The sequence below is a fragment of the Lissotriton vulgaris genome, chromosome 5 (assembly GCF_964263255.1).
Source record: "Lissotriton vulgaris chromosome 5, aLisVul1.2, whole genome shotgun sequence".
NCBI classification, from domain to species: domain Eukaryota; kingdom Metazoa; phylum Chordata; class Amphibia; order Caudata; family Salamandridae; genus Lissotriton; species Lissotriton vulgaris.
The window spans coordinates 479557718-479577149 of NC_141693.1; the positions used below are offsets into that span (position 1 = coordinate 479557718).

Consider the following 19432-nt stretch of genomic DNA (forward strand, 5'->3'; position numbering starts at 1 on the left):
CCACAAACTCACTTTGAAACTTAACCCGTACGTTTTAAGTAACTTATTTAAGGATATGCATTATGCTTCGGTCTCAGTCTCATTTCGTAAAATGGCATATTTACTATTAAGAGAGTTTAAAGATACGTTGTTGACAATTCATTTTATCTTGATGACTATTGTAATTGATGGATTTTAATACAATAAAATATTTTAATAATAATGCTGCAGGGTATGAAGTAACTGCTGGCAACAAAAGACCAGACTACGGAACTTTTGTGAGATTGAGAAGTGCAAGCTGATGTTCCAGTACACCTACAGAATGGAGTAGGTGTATGAGAGTCTAGGGAAGACTGGGACCTCAGATGGCTGAAATTGGGTTAAACAAAAAAAGGAGGGCTGGAGCATCCTCAGCACATCCTCAGCACAGCAAAAACAGACTCCTGGCCCCTGAATAGACACGAAGATGTGCAAAGGATTCGAGGAAATTGAGGAAAGGATAACATAATGGTCCAGTACCAATGGCGGAAACTGCTGCACTTTGCACCACAAAGACTGATGCAACACCTCAGCCACAGAGGCCTTCTCAACTGTCTGCCCAGGGCGGGCCTTGTCTCAGGATCTCTGATACTAGTGATGTCTTATCAGGTTAAAGAGACACTAAACAGGGGCAGAGTCAGAACTACAACTGTGGCAAGGAAAAGAAGCACTGAAGGGTAGTAGAAAGCAGGTGAGAAATGAAACAGAAATGAATGTAGAAACCCTTAACAACTTACAGAAGCATCAGATGCTCATAGAACAAATAGGTAACGAAGGAGGTCAGAGGAGCACCAAGATCCATGCTGCATTTGGTGTGTACTATGGTGAACAATTGTTGCTAACACTGGCTTGTGTGAGTCAAGCTCTTGGAACCTTGGATAATTACTGTCACTTGGCATAGGAAACAAATGCAGCGACAGACTAGACAGCATACGCAACTGTGGTAAACAGGTTCTGATGCCAGTCATGGGGATCACACACCTGGCATATGATTGACAATATACTTTGTCCATCGTGCATTATGAGGAACCCCTGGCCAGAGCAGTGAAGTGGTGACCTATCCACGAGTCGGGGTAGCAAAGTATTGTATGACATTGTGACGGGCCGGAACAGTACAATGAGGAGACCGAGACTACTCGAGACTAGTTGAACAGCTATACATCTCTTACCTCCTCTTGTCCCCTTTCAGCAGGATGAATGGCTCTCACACTCTCAAACTTTATTGACCCCAAACTAGGAACAGGCAGCGGGCGCCTTTAACTGGGGCTTTCGGCAGGAAGAGACTCCACCCTCGAGTGACGTCATCACGCCCGGACCGTCAAATGTAGGAGATTCCCGGAAGTCTGCGTACGGCGTTACCAGGGAGGAAGAATAACTAGCGTGGAGAACCAGAGAGTGAGATCGGACTGCGGAAGAAGAAGACGAGGAAGAGCGAAGGTTCGGTCCCATTACCACCGCTGCAAAGCCGGGATGCCAACAACACCACGAGTCGCCCAGCCACGTTCCCAGGGGAGGAGCGTGGCTGGAACAGGTACGGGGAAAAGTAGCAGGCTGGGTAGGGAGAAGACACCGCCCGAACGTGTAGTATTAAGTCATCTGCCTCTGACCGATACTCTGTGTACATACTCCCTGTATATAAAACCCCCCTCCCCGCCCACGAGCACTAGAGCACGGACCTTCACCGTTCGTGTGTGTTGACACGCTGTACACTGAGGAGTGGTGTCTCCCTCACCCCCAGTCCCTGGTGTATAAGTTTGATAGTAGGACGGCTGTCCTGATATGTATATTTTTTTTGTTTTCTTTTGGTTACTCCGGGCTGCTGCTTCTGCCACGGGACATCCGACCCAAGGGAACAGTCTATCAGGACCCTACAGACAAAGGCGAACTCCCCCCAGTGTGGCTCCTACACGCAGAGTCAAAACAGATCCCGCAACCTTTGCAAAAGAAAGACCGACCAGTAGACAGAGAAGAGTGTTTGGAAAAATAAAACCCCTTCTGAAACAACCTAGTCTACTCTCAGTTACTGATACCCCGACACAGACATGTTGTGGGCCAAACAGGAAATGTAAGCACAGACGACAAAATGGATACATACATTAAAGGTGATAAAAATAGACTGAGCCCCAGAACTGCTTTTGCGGGCGTCAACAGTGGTGGCCACCAAAGCAGAAATAGATGCCTCAATAATCCACCATGTGTTGAAAGCAATTATGGGCGCACAATCACTGGGATCTCAGATTGTTATTATGGCAAAACATCTGTGGGAAATGTAGTAAAATTGGTCAGAACAGACCTATTTAAACCCTTAAATAGAATGAAAGAGATGGAGAAAGCATTAGCAACTATGCACAGCGAAGAATAACAACTCAAAAAAGAGATGGCACAGCTGCAGGAAAGGACAAAAATATTGAAGTGTAAGCTGAAGATGTAGAACGGAGATCCAGTTGAAAAAACATCCACGTGCTGGGTCTCTCAGAAAATGCTGAAGGACAAGGTATGGAGCTTTTGAACTAAATAATGAAGTATATGAAAACAAAGGGTTGCCTACTTTATTTTCTATCAAGAGAGCTTTTAGTGACAATTCCTCACACCCCAACTGGGGCAGCATCCAAAGCAGTAATCATATACATGTAATGCAATAATCGAGGAAGCCAGGAAATGGGTTTGATGTGATATGAGAATGCAGAAATAATACTGTTTCCGGACTGATTACATAAGAGCGATACAGCATGAGAGAGACAGCTATGATGGGCCAAAGAACAAACTACAAGCTAAGGCCATTAAATAAATGCTGCTTCTTTTTCCTGCTAATACTAGTGGTATATCCATTTCCTTCATCACCTCTGAACAAATTGAAGCCTAATGAAGAAAGAAAGCCAGAAAAGGAACTTTCAGAACAAGTGAACACTGGCATAGTCCAGAGACTCAAAACCCCCTGATCACAGTGACTGGGCTTAGATACTAAAAACTGAAAACAGACACAAGAGAGCTGAATGAATTCTCTGAACTGATCTGCAAGTATAGGGCTGGGTTACCTTGAAAAGTAACTGATGTTGTTTGTAAGGATTTCACAGAGGGAGGGGAGTTGGATTTGATTTTTGGAATGCACATCTCCTGCTGCAGAGGATTTGAGAGAGGTACTCACACACCCCGACTGAGCCTTCTTTGAGCAGGAGCTCTGACGTGAAGAGTTAAAAGCCCCCAACACAGTTGATGGGGTGGATATGGGATATCTGTAGGCGTCACCTAACATGTTGTGTAATTCAGAATGTATACTAGATGACCCTAACTGGAACAGTGGAACTGCTTTTGAGAGATAGGTAGAAATGTGTTGCTGTATCATTTGTGAAAATTATGTGTGGCATATTATTACTGTTTGGTTTTGCACCATTATGAAAGTGACTAAAAACTACTCTCCTGCTACTTACACTTTGGTAGGAAACGTAAGTGTTTAAATATTCATAAATAATCATCATTAATTAGATTAATTAAATATGGGAAGAGCAGTGATGAATTTGTAAAGATTAGTGTTAATTCTCAACAGTTGCCATGAACTAGGAAGATAGTACTCACCAGATGTTTGTATTTATTGAAGTAGTGCATATGCCAATCCCTTATAGCAGAATTTGGAGAAAGGGACACAAGTCAAGTCTAACATAGAGAGGGGAAAAAGAGCAAGATAAGGCAGAGCACACTAAAACTCAGCAATGAGGATGGTGAATTACACTGAACTGTGCCTTGTTACCGATTTTCTCCACTGCAGTGTGACTTCTGTACTTCGCTGCTGTGTGCGCTGTCTAATCTACTTTACTGCAGTGCTCATTTTATCTGATGTACTTCACTGCAGTGTATTAAGTCTCTGTGCTTTTCCCTGCAGTGCTCTCTGCACTCACTGGAGCAAGCTTTGCGCCTAATGTGTTACACTGCAGTATGCTTGCTTTGCGTGAGACTATTATGCTTCTGTGCAGATTTGCTTGGCTGCAGTGTGCTCAATCCTGATGCTCTTCAATGCAGTGCGTTTTGTGCAGTCACTGTACTCCGAGGCCTAATGTCACAAAACGGTGTTGTTCTTTATAGCAGTGCTCCATTCTCTCGGTCTCTACTGCAGTATGTTCAGCCCTTATTCTCTTCATTGCAGCATTTAATTATGCTGCACATTGCTCTATATCCAATGCCTACTATGCTTATTATAACAGTTGCAGGGCAAATTTGTATATATTTTTATCAGTATACCATTAGTTGCTATGGTTTCAGATTGCTTATGTGCGACATTTTCATGATTTCTAAATTCTATGGAAACATATGGCTTGCAGTACTTTTCCTGAATGTTATCAAGATTTCTAATATGTGTTGGGAGCACCTAGAGAATTTCTTGAAAATGCCTGAAACTGGGGATCATTGGTAGTGAAACATAAAAGGAGCCCTATGAGAATTTACGCGAAAAGGGGTTGGTAGGAAAATGCTGCATTCACTTATGAGTTAGATTAAATTGATCTCACAAAAATTGGAATGCAGTGTCAGTCCCATAGTGCGTGCCTTTTTTTTCTTGTTGAAACATAATCTTTATGTGACCCAACTTGTGCATTAGCAGAACCAATAGCTCTGGCTAAACACATACGGTCCCATACGTAAGACTGATTGCTTTGTAAATGCTTGTCATTCTTAGCCCTCTAGACAGTGCTGCTAGCTGCTTCTCTTGTCCCGTTGGTTATTCCCACATTCTAAGTCCTCTAAGCGGTGCTGCAGCTGCTTCTTTGGTCCGGTCAGTAATTCCTCATTCTAAGTTCTCTAGGCAGTGGGGTATCTGGCCACAGAGGTCATTTTTAATTCTTAGTCTTCTAGACAGTGTTGCTAGCTGCTACTCTGGTCCTGTTGGTAATTCCTCATTCTAAGTCCTCTACACAGTGTTGCTACCTGTTTTTTTGGTCTCATTGGTAATTCCTCGTACCAAGGCTTCTAGACAGTGCAGCAGCTGCTTCTTTTGTCCAAGTGGTAATTCCTTATTCTAAGTCCTCTGTGCAGTGCTGCAGCTGCGTCTCTGTTCCCAATGGTAACTCCTCCTTCTTAGTCCTCTAGACTGTGCTGCTAGCTGCTTCACTAGTCCCAGTGGTAATTACTCATTCTAAGTCCTTTAGTCAATGCTGCCAGCTGCTACTCTGGTCTTGTCAGTAATTCCTCATTCTACGTACTCTACGCAGTGCTACAGCTGTGTCTCTGGTCACAGTGGCAATTCCTCATTCTTAGTCCTCTAAGCAGTGCTGATAGCTACTTCTCTGGTCCCAGTGGTAATTCATCATTCTAAGTCCTCTGGGCATGCTGCTAGCTGCTACTCTGGTCTTGTTGGTATTTCCTCATTCTAAGTCCTCTAGACAGTGCTGCAGCTGCTTCTCTGGTCCCATTGGTAATTCCCACATTTTAAGTCCTCTAGACAGTGCTGGAGCTGCTTCTCTGGTCCCGTCGGCAATTTTCACCGTTTAAGACATATATGCAGTGCGACTAGCTGCTTCTCTGGTCTAGTCGGTAATTCCTTATTCTATGTCCTCTAGAAAGTGCTGTAGCTGTGTCTGTTCTTAGTGATAATTCCTCATTCCTAGTCCCCTAGACTCCTCTAGTAAAAAACAATATCATTTACAGCGCCAAGAGCTCTAACTTTCACAAATGCGAGACATTGCAAATGCTTGTTGAAAATTGTAATTATGTCAAGACTCCTTCTGTCGCAATGGCAATAGAAACCACATTGATGTAAGGCACCCAGACCCTGGTATCAGCTTTTAAGACCTCAGCAGGAATTTTATCAAGCCCCAGGGTTGAAGGGGGATCTGGTTCTTCCTACTGGGATCACGTTCAATTCCATGTGGACCCTCCGGTACAGGGTTAGCGGCCTACAAGCTCTTCAAATGTGATACTCAAATGCGGGGCAGAATAGATGATTCTGCAACATTTTCTGAACTCCCTTCACTTCTACTCACTAAAGACGGACATTCTTCGGGTCCATGCTCATAGCGGAGTATAACAGATCAGACCACTTATCATCCTCTCATACTGCTTTTGCTGCTCTTAATCTTGCCTGATAATATGCACTGTACATCCCATTAGTTTGAGTGTAATCTCTTCTTATAGCTTGCAGAAGGTTTGCCTTTGCTATTTTACACTGATCGTTAAACCATCCCTTTGGTGGCTTTAAGAGCCCCCAACCTCTCAAGTTAGTACGCTCCTCAGCTTTGGAATACCATTTGATGTTCGGCGATGATCAAATCATTTCCCCCCCAATTGGCCATATGAGTGTTAAGAGTTGAACAGAGTGCATGAGGCCCTCCTGAGAGGAGGCTACTGCTTACCATCTCACGATCTTCCGATTGTTTGTGGCTACAAGTTGCCCATAGACTTGAACTGCAGGTGCAGACCCTGGTAGGTTCACAGATACTTTCAACCTTAATGACAAAGGGTTATGGTTGCTTTCCTCTCACTCTATTACAGCCACATCGGCCCTCTTATTCCATAATCTTACATCCAGAAGGATATAATCCATTCTTCTGCAACAGGAACCTCGGCTGAAGGTTGGGGCAAGCAATTTCGCCTATTGGGCGTGACCAATGCAAGCCTGATGCCATAGGTAATAGTGAGGTCCAAACCCTGCAAAGCTGCTCTTGACTGGAACTCCTTTTTAGAGGGGACTATGTCTATGATACCCAACATCACATCAGGTTCTCATCTCTATATAGGTTGCTAGCCAGGCAGTTGAGCTCAAACGTAAGGTTGAAATTCCCAGTTGTAAGCATGTGATGGCTACAGACATGCTCCCCTACAACTCCGGCCAGAATTGTAGTATTCTAGATTCCTTTCTATAACTGCTGCTCCTGTTGTAGATATTGATAATCAAAAGTGGTCGCACATTCCTCCTCAACAAAATCAATCCTAAAATGTCAGGGGAATTCAAGTGAAGGGTCAATCATGCCTCTTCAAATAAGACAGGATTGCTCTGTCCAAAACTAATAAGCCACCAGCGGGACACCGCACACTAGACCTGACTAGACATTATAACTTTTATAACTGCAGTTATTTACTTGATAGAATGCCCATATTTCCTGAAACATGCATATGCCATGGGTGTCAACAAAACTACCCCATCAGTATCTCTCAATTTGCTCCTAATCCCTGCAATCTTTCAATTTAACAGAAACATCTGTGGTGGTGAGAGGGAAGGATTGTGCAATGGTGCCTCCAGACCACACCCAGCAGACATTCTGGGGTTTAAAAGAATGCAGTTAGGGTATCTAGTATGGGACAAGTCAAAAAATCTATAGTCCTTATGGCCGCTGACTGGGAATCAACGGCATGCTCTAGGGTCCCGGAGCTCTCTGTCCACCACCATTACTTAACCTGACTGGGCTATCATTAAACTGAAATTATATATGGCATTGTAGCTTGAAGTATGCTTTCCCAACATGTAAGGCAATCAGATAGCACACCTGAAATTTGTGTTTTTATTGCTAATGCAGTTTAAAAGAGTGCCTCACAGGGAGTGAATGGATTATTTGTAATTATGGTCTAGCAACACTAAATAAAACAAATCTGATATGGGCATTTTAGGACAAAAATGAGAACGTACATGTATGTTATATAAAAAGCAAATAAAGTTATTTCAATAATATAAAAAGTAGAGGCTGAATTTTTAAATATCTCTCACCTCACGCTCTCTGGGAGTAAGATTAACTGCTTCAGTGAGCCCCCTCTGTAGTACAAGGGGATCTGTAATGATTTCTGCAAAATTTCCATGGTGCCGCCTAAGCAACTCCAATCCATATTCCTCCGGGTTTAACTGTGCTGCAAGCAAATACATTAAAATAAATTAAAATGCAAATAAAGAGCAGAGAAAAACTAAATATATATTATCTTTTAATCCAAATAAAGTTTCCGCATTCCTTAAATAACAGTACAATTCCCAGCACAATAATATTACTTCGTCTTTCGAGTGACTAAATCCACAGAGTTAAGTATGCTAATAACAAATGAATCACCTCACTAAAACCAGGTCAAATCTTAAAATGCCGCCTGGTAGTGCAGAAACGCAGGCAATACAATCAAGTAAGCCCTTCAGAAATGAATTGTATTTTCATCCTCCTAGCAGATCTGCTTCCATTCCATCCTGCCTCACTTTACGATAGACACCTTCCTGGCCCACTACTGTACTCTTTGCTTTTTTTTTTTGCTTGTTTCTTCTCCTTTCTAGATCCCAAGTTACTTACGACTGAAGTAAAAACTTCACTAATGTTCAATTTCTGGACTGGTGGACAGAAAAGAAACATTTTTGATTTCTATTTACATAAGGTGAGGTGGCTTGCCTTGATACGGTGCATAATCAAGTTGAATCTTTAAGTTAGGATGAAGAACGCACACTGGACTTGCAGAGTATTTAAGGAGCGTGGAAATAAAGTTTGCCCGCCAAAAGGAGGGAACATCTAGAAGTTTAGTGCTTCATTTTGTTACTGGCTTTATGTACCACGGAAGCACCAGTTGGTGAGGTAGTGTGTCCTGAAGGTCACTCAGGTGCTCAAATGGAGAATGTAAAGTCTCCTCAGCACTTGGAGGATGAAATGTATGGGATGATCCCACCACCCTTCAAACTCCACAATCCTGGAGTGTTTAGAGACATGAGATGTGGTTAGGCTCATGGCTCAGGTAGAGTTAGATTTCCTAATAAGATGGGAGTTAATGGTAGTCATATACGTCTACTACTTCACTGAGATGAAAACAAAAAGGTGCTGGACTACACTGAGGAAGTCATGAAAGGAGCTAACCCTGATCAAATTTTGACTCACGGGGAGTTGGTGGTAGTGGTCAGTACATGGCACACCTCATAACCTGGTCTTTAGACTTGGAAACGGTTTCCATTTTAGAAGTAAAACTAAGTGAGGAGTTTTGCTGTGTTTGATGTTCTGGGAAAGTATTTGCCATCACAGGTCACTGAATTTGAACAAGCTTAACCCCTTAAGTGCTGCTGACTGCCAACGGTCGTCAGCAGCGCTACCTCCCCAGTGCTGCGCACGACCATTGGACGTACATTCAGCACTGGTTCCAATGGACAGCGCAGCACTGGGGAGGGATGTTTACACACAGCTAAGGTGTTAATGTTAATCATGCTTTGATTGTGGTCATGAAGGGAGGTGTGTGTTGTTGCATAGAAGTGGTGCAAGAGGTTTTAGCTACAGAATGATCTTTACAGAAGATGTAGAAGAAATACTGTAGAGCACAAGTGGTATGAGCCATCGGCAATGTGGATCTCTGCAAGTGGCATACTGTGTACAACCTAGGCTAAGGAGAGTGGTTAGTTAGAGAAAAGACAAGGCAGAAGGGCAGCTGCATGGAGACCAACCAACCATTTATGAGCGGAAATGCCTATAAATGTTTTCAGCCAGATAGTTCTCATGGCCGATCTCTCAGGGCCAAAAGCCACCATAGTCGCAGTACACATTTAAGGTGGCTAAAGATTTCTCCTTCTCTCTCTTTCAAGAAGTCTATCTAAGACTGTCTACACTGCACCTATTCTGTGTGACAATATGGTCTTACTTTGAGCAATCTGAATGCTAAAATCCTGTCTACTAGGACAATACCGTTATTAGATTTAAAAGCACTGTGGAGCCTCATGGTCACAAAGTCTTGTAAATATTTATACATTCCCACTCGATACAAACAAGGAAACCATTTCTCCAACAATTGACAAAGCCTGATTGTGTGTAGCACAGCCCTGATTTTAAAACATGAAACAAAATAGTTGTCCCAGAGTTCATTAGGATGTGTACTTTCGCAGGCGACTGAGCTAGGTTAGCCAGAAGGCCATTTATATACAACATGCATTGGCAAAACCAACAGGTCTCATCTATGCAAGAGCTAATGCATTTGCCAATGAGCTTTAGCCATGTTGCACACCAGCATGGCAGCTGTTCAGCATGGCTACAAGTTAGTGGCTTAGGGGAGTCGAGCATGGAGTGAATGGTGAAGAGTGGAGTAGAGTGTTGTAGAGTGAAGTGGCAGAGAATGTTGTATATTGGAGTGGCCTAGGGTGAGGTCAAGCAGTGGCATACAGTAGAGTGGCATAGAGTTGAGTGGACTGGTGTAGAGTGTTACAGAGTATAGTAGGGTAGAGTGCAGTGGCAATCTATCTATCTATCTGGGATTTGTAAAGCGTACAAGCTACTCAATGAGTGTCCAGGCGTCAATAGCAAGGCAGAACCTAACAGATCAGGGATCAGAAGCAAATCCAAAAAGCCAGGTTTTAAGGCAACGCTTGAAGGTCTGAATATCCATTGTGGCCCGAAGCTGCTGAGCTAGAGCGTTCCAGACCATAGCAGCTAGATAGGAGTAGGAGCTACCACCCCCGTTTTTCTTTTGATTTTCAGAAACACCACCAACAGAGAAATCGAGGAACGAAGTAATCTGGATGGGTGGTAGTGGATAATTCTTTATGACAGGTCACGACTGCTGGATTGGTAAAAAGCTCTATGTGTAAGAACCAGACCTTTGAACCTCACCCGCTTCTTTATCGGCAGTCAATGAAGTTCTTTCAGGAAGGGGAGGATAGGAGTCCTCCTAGACAGTTTCAGCAGCAGTGGTGCTACAGTCTTTTCTGGATAGTTGTGCTGCAGTGTTTTGAACCAGTTGCAACCTTTTCTGGAGAAAGGCCCCAATTAAGTGAGTTGGCATAATCCAACCGTGAGGTGATCAGGGTCGGAATCAATATCTTCTGTTGAGGGAGAAAATAGAGAAACGTTTTATGCTTTTTAGTAGTCTGAAACAGGAGCCCACTACACTGGCCACTGCTGCTATGCAACGTCAATGGTGATATCTCCACTCTCATGTAGGGGGATGGTAGTTCATGGAGAGACTAAACTCCAAGGGAGAGACTGTGGATTAATTTCTGCAGGATAAGGGGGACCCGGTCCTGCTACCATGAGGGTCAAAGGGAATCTACCATCCAAAGAGATGCTGGAGTAGGCTTAAAAAAAGGGCAGCTCTCTCCTTTTATTGGAGTAATTCACTGCTTTTAAAGCATTTTCATCCCACAGCATATTCACTACAGACTTGTGCTCACCACGGACAGATACAATTAACCATGCTAGTACAATACAAATTCATGACCCTCCTCTCACAGGGGGCACATTGCACCTGCGCTCGATTGATAACATGAAATACATTTGAAATAGCTTTACAGGCATGAGGTGTAGACAGACAGCACAAGTATTGCTTGCAGTATACACTTTAGGCATACATGAAAGCAACATTGAAACACCAGTCATTTAAGTCATTAGAGAGGGCTAGACACTCACAATAGGTAGCGCACACATACAGCTGAGCACTGAATCCATTAATCAAAGAACAAGGGCAAAAACTCTGGTCAGCACTTGTTGTATCTCTTATACTGCTGACCAGTTAAAGGCGATAAATGTAAGTGCTTTTCCATACTATTGCTCTCCTTTGCCCATTATGTCGCTTTTAACATCCCCCATCACTTCCTGTCCCACATGCCTCTTCACACTCCAGGTTCCTCGCCCATTCATCCAGCCTTCCCTTTCAAAGCTACGGCCCCCTTATCTTGCTGCTCTCATTAATGCACGCTCCTTACCTAGGCATAATTTGGAAATCTTGGAACTAATTACAAGCCTAGAGTTGGATATTCTTTTTATCACAGAAACTTGGGGTGATGCGGCTTCAGGACCTGACTTTTGCTCAGCCATCCCTGAGGGTTTCTGTGTTTCCAAACTAGACAGGCCCTTGAGTAGGAGCGGGGAACTTGCCATAGTTCATAAAGCTAGATTCTCCAAAAAAACTGAACCTATGTCTAGTCTGGACTGTGAGGCTCTTAAGTTTTCCATCTTACTAAATAATAATCAAGTATTTAAGAGTACTCTTCTTTACCGACCTCCTGGTCCACGTAAACATTTTCTCTCAAATCTTGGTGAGATAATAGATCCTTGTACAGGATCATCGGATTACACAGTCCTGGGAGATTTTAATTTCCATCTCGAATCCCCCTTGGACAAAGACTCGATTCAACTTACTACCGACCTGGAAGCGCTAGGACTATATCAGTTAGTCTCAGTCCCGACCTATCAAGCTGGTCACACCCTGGATGGGCTGTTCACTAACAGCTCGGCCATATCCCTGATTAACGTGCTGCCCCTAACCTGGTCAGACCATGAAGTAGTTATTTTTAGCATAAAAGCACATAACCCTAATCCAGCACAGTATAAATCACAAGTTGCGCAAAGTATTCGAGACTGGAAAAACCTAGACCTTTCTCTTCTCACCCAATCACTTACCACCCCCCTTTTTGAGGCTTCTGCTAACCCTACTCAGGCGTCTATCAGGTACAAGGATTGGTTCCTGGACGCAATTAGTACGGCTGTACCCATTAAATTAATTTTTCCTAATCGATCCACCCAGTCTGCGAAATGGTTTTCGGAGGAACTCAGACTGCAGAGGCAGCACTGCAGGAACCTCGAGAGACACTGGCGTAAACATTATAGCCTTCATGACAAACAATGCTATAAAGCTGCCATAGCCATATACAAACGTGCCATAATCTCTCATAAGAGTGCTTACTACCTATCGCAAATTGAGCTTGCACAAAACTCACCCAAAAAACTGTTCCAAACAGTTAACATCTTATCGACTCCTTCATCAGTCCCCGCTATTGAGCCATCTCAAGAACTCTGCAATTCCTTGGCGGATTACTTTGCCACCAAGGTTACCAATATTTACTCAACATTTTCATCATTAACCCACTCACAAAGCCTGGCCCCTAGACCGGTGCCTACACCGGTTGGCCCAACCTTCCCTCTTTTTCACCTCGTTTCAGCTGACACGATCAGTAAATATGTAGCAACCATCACCTCAGGTTCCCCTCTAGACCCTTGCCCACCTCCGGTACTTAATTTGCTTTGTGAGACAATCACGCTGCCTCCCACTGATATCTGTAATTCCATGTTTCTTGCGGGTGAGTATCCAGAGATATGGAAAAAAACAATAATTAAACCTCTGTTAAAAAAACCATCTCTGGACCCTCTAGAATTAGCCAGTTACAGACCCATAGCCTGCCTTCCTTTCCCAGCAAATATTTTCGAATCACTTATGAACCATCAGCTTTCGTAATATATTAATCAACATCATTTGCTGGATGATATCCAATTTGGGTTTAGGCAAGGCCATGGGACAGAAACTGCACTGATAAAGGCGGCTGATGAGATCAGGACAATTCTAGATCATGGTGGAGCGGCGGCCCTCGTATTGTTAGATCTTTCCGCCACCTTTGACACGGTCGATCATTCCACCTTGATCGACCGTGCCTCAAAACTGGGGGTCAACCATCTAGCCAGAGATCTCATAGCCTCGTTCCTGGCTCACCGCACCCAATCGGTGAAACTGGGCACATTTTACTCCCCCACATCCTCATTGCCGTGCGGGGTGCCCCAGGGATCATCGCTAAGTCCAACACTATTTAATATCTATGTGTCGGACTTGGCGAGGGTCATTAAATCATATGGGCTGAGTTTAACCACCTATGCAGACGACACCCAATTGGTGTTGGCTGTTCATAAGGATGGATTGGCAGTGGCATTGAAATTCCAGGAGGTTATGCTAGCCATAGGGTCCTGGATGTCGATGAACTGCTTAAAATTAAACTCGGACAAGACAAAGTGTAGCGTGTGTTTGCAGTAGGGCAACAATGTGCTCTGGCATGGTGTCGGGCTGAGGTTGGGGCGTTCAACTTTAAAAAAAAACAATTGTATCACGGCACAGTTTCTCATCCCCCAAAAATCCTAACTTCATGGTACACACTCAATTGAGAAGTTCCAGTGTGCATACTTGTTTTCTGTTTGCGCCTGGGTTTTCTACCCTTGTTCAGTGTATCTTTGTTACAGTGCTTATGTGCCCCTGAGATTGACAGTCTGCTTTTCTTTTATTTTCTTGACCAGTGCAAATGTGTTGCAATGGAAAGCACAACTTTGCCATCCAATCCCCTTTAAATTCCAGACAGCGGATACATCTGGCTTTCACAACATCAAATGAAGGTACAGGACTGCTTTACATAACCACCAGATACTGCACAATATATTGCCTTTCTCAAAAAAGGAAGTCATTACACTTTCACAGAGTTTCTTTAACTGATATTGCACAACAGCTCACTGACTTAAAACGTACCAAAAAAATAAATTATTATTAATCACTTAGAAACCAAATGCATTTACCAGTGCTTGTTTTTTTCCCCGCTGCCATACCCGAGATTGTGTTCAATATCACTGCCACCGGAAAGCAGGTTCAATAAAAATTACTCCTGAAACGTTGGTAGGAGGTCATTCTTTGTCCCCTCGTTGGGAAATGAGAAGGATTCGTTGTCTCCCAGAAACACATTTTGACAGTAGCTTCAGAAAAGTGCTGGGTCCATCTGTGTATGACACAGTGTTAGACTTGGCAACTTTGGCATGGTTTCACCAGATTTTCTGCATCTACCGCCTGTATTTTTATATTTTTGATGCGGTGCTTGATTTTGTTTTTGCTGGCTTAGATGCTTTGGGCACTTTGCCACTGTTGATCAGTGTCAAAGTGTAGGTGCTTCCTATGTAAATTGTTATTAAAATTGGTTCTCCCCGATTGGAATATTTGATTAAGTCCCTAGTAAGTGCACTGATTGTGCCAGCGCCTGTAAATCAAAAGCTACTAGTGGGCCTGCAGCAATGGTTGGGCCACGCACTTGAGTAGCCCTGTAAGTGTATCTCAGACCTGCCACTGCAGTGTCAGTGCGCAGTTTTGAACTGCCATGTCAACCTGCCAAGTGCACCCACTTCCCAGGCCCTCACCACCCCTTTTCTTACATGTAAGGGACCCCTATGGTAGGCCAAGATACTCCATGGGCAGGGTGCAATATATGTGAAAGGTAGAACATGTACTGGTGTGTGTGACATGTCCGGATAGTGAAATACTGCCAATTTCGTTTTTCACTATTGAAAGGCTATCTGTCCCATGGGAGTTAATTTGTAACATCTTACAAATATAACTTCCCATTGGGACAGGATGGAAGAATAAAGTTTAGGCTCTCTGAATTTAACAACACATCTTTTAGTAAAGAAGGTTTTTAAAATATGTGTTTGAAAATGCAACTTTTAGAAAGTAGGCTTTTTCCTGTTTAACCATCCTGTGTGCCCTTTCCCTGTTTGTGGATTGACTGTCTGGTTTTGGATTGACAGGGGCTGGAGATGTGCATTCACTGCAGACAGCCACTGGCAGGGGGAGGTGTGCCTGTCCCCTCCTAGATGACTCACAGCTGAGCTGAATAGACCTTGGCTGCATTTAGAGTAGTGGGAGGTGTTTTCCTTGCGCCTGAATAGGGCCTGTGAGGGGGGTACTGCCGCTTTGCTGTGTGGGGTTGGCATGCAGTTGCTTTTTCTGCAAAGGAAAGAACAAAGACTTGAACTTTACTGTGAACTGCTTGAAGAAGAATCTCCAAGGGCCTGTGTGTGCTAGCCTCCTATTCTGAAGTCTCAGGGACACAAAGACTTCACCCCCAGCTCCACTGAACTCTATTGTTGAGAGTTCCAACCTGCCAGGAGGTGCCTATTCCAGTCTTGGGCCTCTGGAGATGGTTTCTGTTGTTGGGAGCTGAAAGCAATTTAAGAGAAGCAAGAAATCCTGTCTCCAACGCCGGCAGCAATGCTGCTGTAATGCCGCGACCAACACCGAGGCCAGGGGCTCCGCTCGTGAAATGAACAAAACACCTCCCAGCCTGCGCCGCAGCTCCGACGCCCTTTGACGCCTGCAGACACACCTGCCGTTATGTGCATTTCCCAACGCCAGCGATCGCAGCGACTCAGTCATCGCCAGCGGCTGCATCATGTTATCGCAGCAATAACCACTGATGGTGACTCCACAAACTCACTGATTTTTTATTTTATTTATTTAAAAAGTTTTATATAGCGCTGGCTAGACCCAGAGATATCAGAGCGCTTTACATGATTAGGATAGTATAAGGCAAACATGGTATAAAAGAATATAAAAGGTAATGAAACAAAAATGTGAAATATACAAAGTAAAAACAACATGAGCATTATACAAATCAAGATAGATAAACAGGAGCTGGAGCTATACATTTCAAGTAATTAGGTAGAATGGTGTACAAGAAGAAGGACATATATTACTGAAACAAATATAGTATGGTGATATAGATCAGGTGTAGGACACAGGTTAGGATCCCCAATAATAATTGATGAGGTGGGTTTTGAGGTCTTTTTTGATACAGGAATAGGAGGGATTACAGCACAGTTTTTTTTGGGATGGCATTCCAGATAGTAGGGGCATTGCCGGGGAAGGAGCAAGATTGTGTGGCTTTCTTTTTATGTAGAGGTGGGATTAGGAGGAGGGTGTTGGTGCTTCTCAGAAGTCGAGTGGTGCTCGCAATGAGGATTTTCTTCGAGAGGTACTGCGGGGTGTTTTGGTGGAGGACTTTATGAGTAATGCAAGCGGTTTTGTAGGCAGATCTGCCTTTCATAGGGAGCCATTTAAGAAATTTGAGATCCAGGGATATATGATCGAAGCGTTTGCAGTCTGTGATGAGCCTGGCAGCAAAGTTGAGCCCAGCTTTGATTGGAACAAGGTGGGCTTGGGGATTCCGTTGAGGATGGCGTTACCATAATCAATACGTGAAAGAACAAGTGACTGAACTACAAGTTTAAAATCATCGGTGGGTATGAATGGTTTGATTTTCTTAAGGTGACGGACAGTGAAGAGGGTTCCTTTCGCAGAGTTTTTGATGTGAACGTTAAGGGTTCGGGTGTTGTTGATAGAAATGTCAAGAGATATGACGGAGTTGGACAGGGTGAATGAGCAGTTGAGCGCATTAAGGTCAGAAATCCATGACTGAACGGGTAGAGGGTTATTTTTAGGGGAGAAGAGAATGATTTCGGTTTCATTAGGGTTAAGTTTGAGATGATTGGAATGGAACCAGGTTTGGATCTTGGCAAAGGTGTTGTGCAGGTGTAAGATGTCAGCATGAGTTTTAATCTTGTAATAGATTTGGTTGTCATCGGTGCAGAGGTGCTAATTGATGCCTGCTTGTTTAAGAATGAGGGTGAGGGATTTCATAAAGAGGTTAAAGAGGGAGGGAGAGATAATAGATCCTTGGGGGACTCCAAGGATGACAGGAGTGGGGTTAGAGAGACAATTTTGAATTTTGGTTTGCTGAGTTCGGTGTTGAAGGTAAGAGATGAACCATTTTTAGGCGGTCCCATTAAGGCCGAAACGGGTCCTAAGTACATTAAGTAGGCCTGAATGGTTTACTATATCGAACGCTGCAGAGAGATCAAGAAGGATAAGAAGGCAGGTCTCGCCATTATCAAGTGATTGATGGAGGTCTACTATGACATTGAGCATTGCCATTTCGGTGCTGCATCCTTTTGTGAAGCTAGATTGAAGGGGGTCGAGTAGGTTGAAGTTTTCGATGTGTTTGCCAAGTTGTAGTAGGACACATTTTTCAAGGACCTTTAGAGAAGGGGGAGGTTAGTAATGGGGCGGAGATTATTTAGGCCATTGATGTCAGCATTGGGGTTTTTGATTATGGGCGAGATTTGTCCAAGTTGAAGGGAGGTGGGGACACAGCCCGTGGAGAGAAAGGTGTTGATAATTGTGGTCCAGAATGGGGAGATTATGTGCTTAAGGGCAGGGACAAGGTTAGAGGGTACAGGGTCTTTTGTGTGAGGGGACGGTTAAAGATTGGCAATTATTTTAAGGACTTCTAGCTCAGTTACAGGGCGGAAGTTGAGAAAGGAGGCCTTCTTCTTTAGTCGTGAGTCAGGGGAGTTGGTTATCGGAGATGTGGTAGATGAGAGGCCAGTGGAGTGGCTGGGGGGGGGGGGTAGGGAAATGGGTGGGTGAGAAGGGTTGCCAGGGAGCGAGTTGGAGGGTAGTTGTGTGAGAAGGAAGGATTGATCAATTTTGGCAATTCTGTCCGAGAAGAAGTGGGCAATTTCTTCACATCTGGCTGAAGAGGCTGTCATATTTGGAGGTGCGGGGGAAGTTTGGTTTCGAATGATTTTGAAGAGTTCTTTGGGTCTGTTTTTGGCACAATCAAGTTGAGTGCGGAAGAAGGATGCCTTTTCCTTGAGGATGTGTTTTTTGTATTTGTACGTGGATCTAGCACGTCTGAGAAGTGCAAGATGGGAGGGTGGGGGATGGTGTTTATCTCGGTATTAAACCAAGAGTTTGAGGGGGTGTTTCTTTGGTTTTTGAGTTTAGGCAGGGCCAGTTGGTCAAGAATACCGGTGACAGTATTATTAAAGAGTTCAGTGAGCTCATTCGCATTTTGTGAGGGGGGAGTGAAAATAAATTGAGCTTGGAGCTTAGATTGGAGAACACTAGGGGGGATATATGTTAGGTTTCTGGTCAATTTCTTAGGTCTGTTGATTTTAGAGGTGGGGAGGTTTGCTGAGGTAGCAATGGTAAACAGTATAAGGTGATGGTCAGACCAGTCAATGGAGATAATATTGGTCACGGAGGTCAGATCTTCGTTGGACAGAATGACGACAAGTATAGCTCCTTTAGTGTGTGTTGGGGATAGGCATTGAGTTCATTGATCTCAAGAAGAGTAGTGAGGAGGGAGATAGTGGGGTCATTGGTATTGTTCCAATGGAGGTTAAGATCCCCAAGAAAGAGATTTTTTGAGTTGGATAATGCAGATTGCGTCAGGAGCTCAGATAAGTCCTCAATGAAGGGCTGTGGTAGTCCCGGGACGAGTAGGCGTTGCGTGGGCATTGAGCTAGGTTTCTGTGAGGAATGCAATATCAATGGATTCACTCAGGATTGTTTCCGAGATGTCCATGGCGTGTAGGACAGCGGAGCGACAGTTGACGAGCATGCACTTCAGTGGTGCTGGGTTGTATATGGAGGGTGGGCTAGACTGGATAGACGTGAGTTGGGGCGGTGGTCTGGGAAAAGCGGGGGAGGAGGGGGTTCTGTTTGTCTCTATGATAACAGGGATGGGGGCGTAGGGGAGTGGAGGGTTGGAAATTGGTACATTAGGAAGGTAGGAGTTGCATAGGTTGGCGAGGTCGGACAGGGAGAGATGGTTAGAGGTGCGGAGAGGTCTATGAGTACGGCAACGGTTGTGTTTGGTGTTAAGGATTTTTGAGGGAGGGTGGGTGATGATTTTATGGTGAGGGAGGGTTCTGGAGCTGAGGAAGAGAAAATCTTTCCTTAATCGGGCAAATTCAGTAGTTAAATTAGATAGGTCACATTCAATGTTGTGTAGGATCTTGGAAATAAAGCTGAGGGAAGCTACTAAGAGGGCGCAGTCTGTGTTATTTGCGGAGGGCGGACTAGTGTGTGAGGGGGAAATGGGGTAGATGGTGTGGGGTGAGGGGTGACAGGC

The 19432-nt window shown here is 44.1% G+C and overlaps 1 protein-coding gene across 2 annotated transcripts in view; it reads right to left on the reverse strand.

Moving 5' to 3' along the window:
- ZBTB40 (zinc finger and BTB domain containing 40) overlaps nucleotides 1-19432 on the reverse strand; it is a 324401-nt gene that overhangs the window by 195047 nt on the left and 109922 nt on the right. For both annotated transcript variants that reach the window (XM_086921924.1, XM_086921925.1), the window contains one exon: nucleotides 7706-7842. In XM_086921924.1, coding sequence (XP_086778050.1) covers nucleotides 7706-7842 — 137 coding nt within the window. The remainder of the gene's footprint in view (nucleotides 1-7705; nucleotides 7843-19432) is intronic.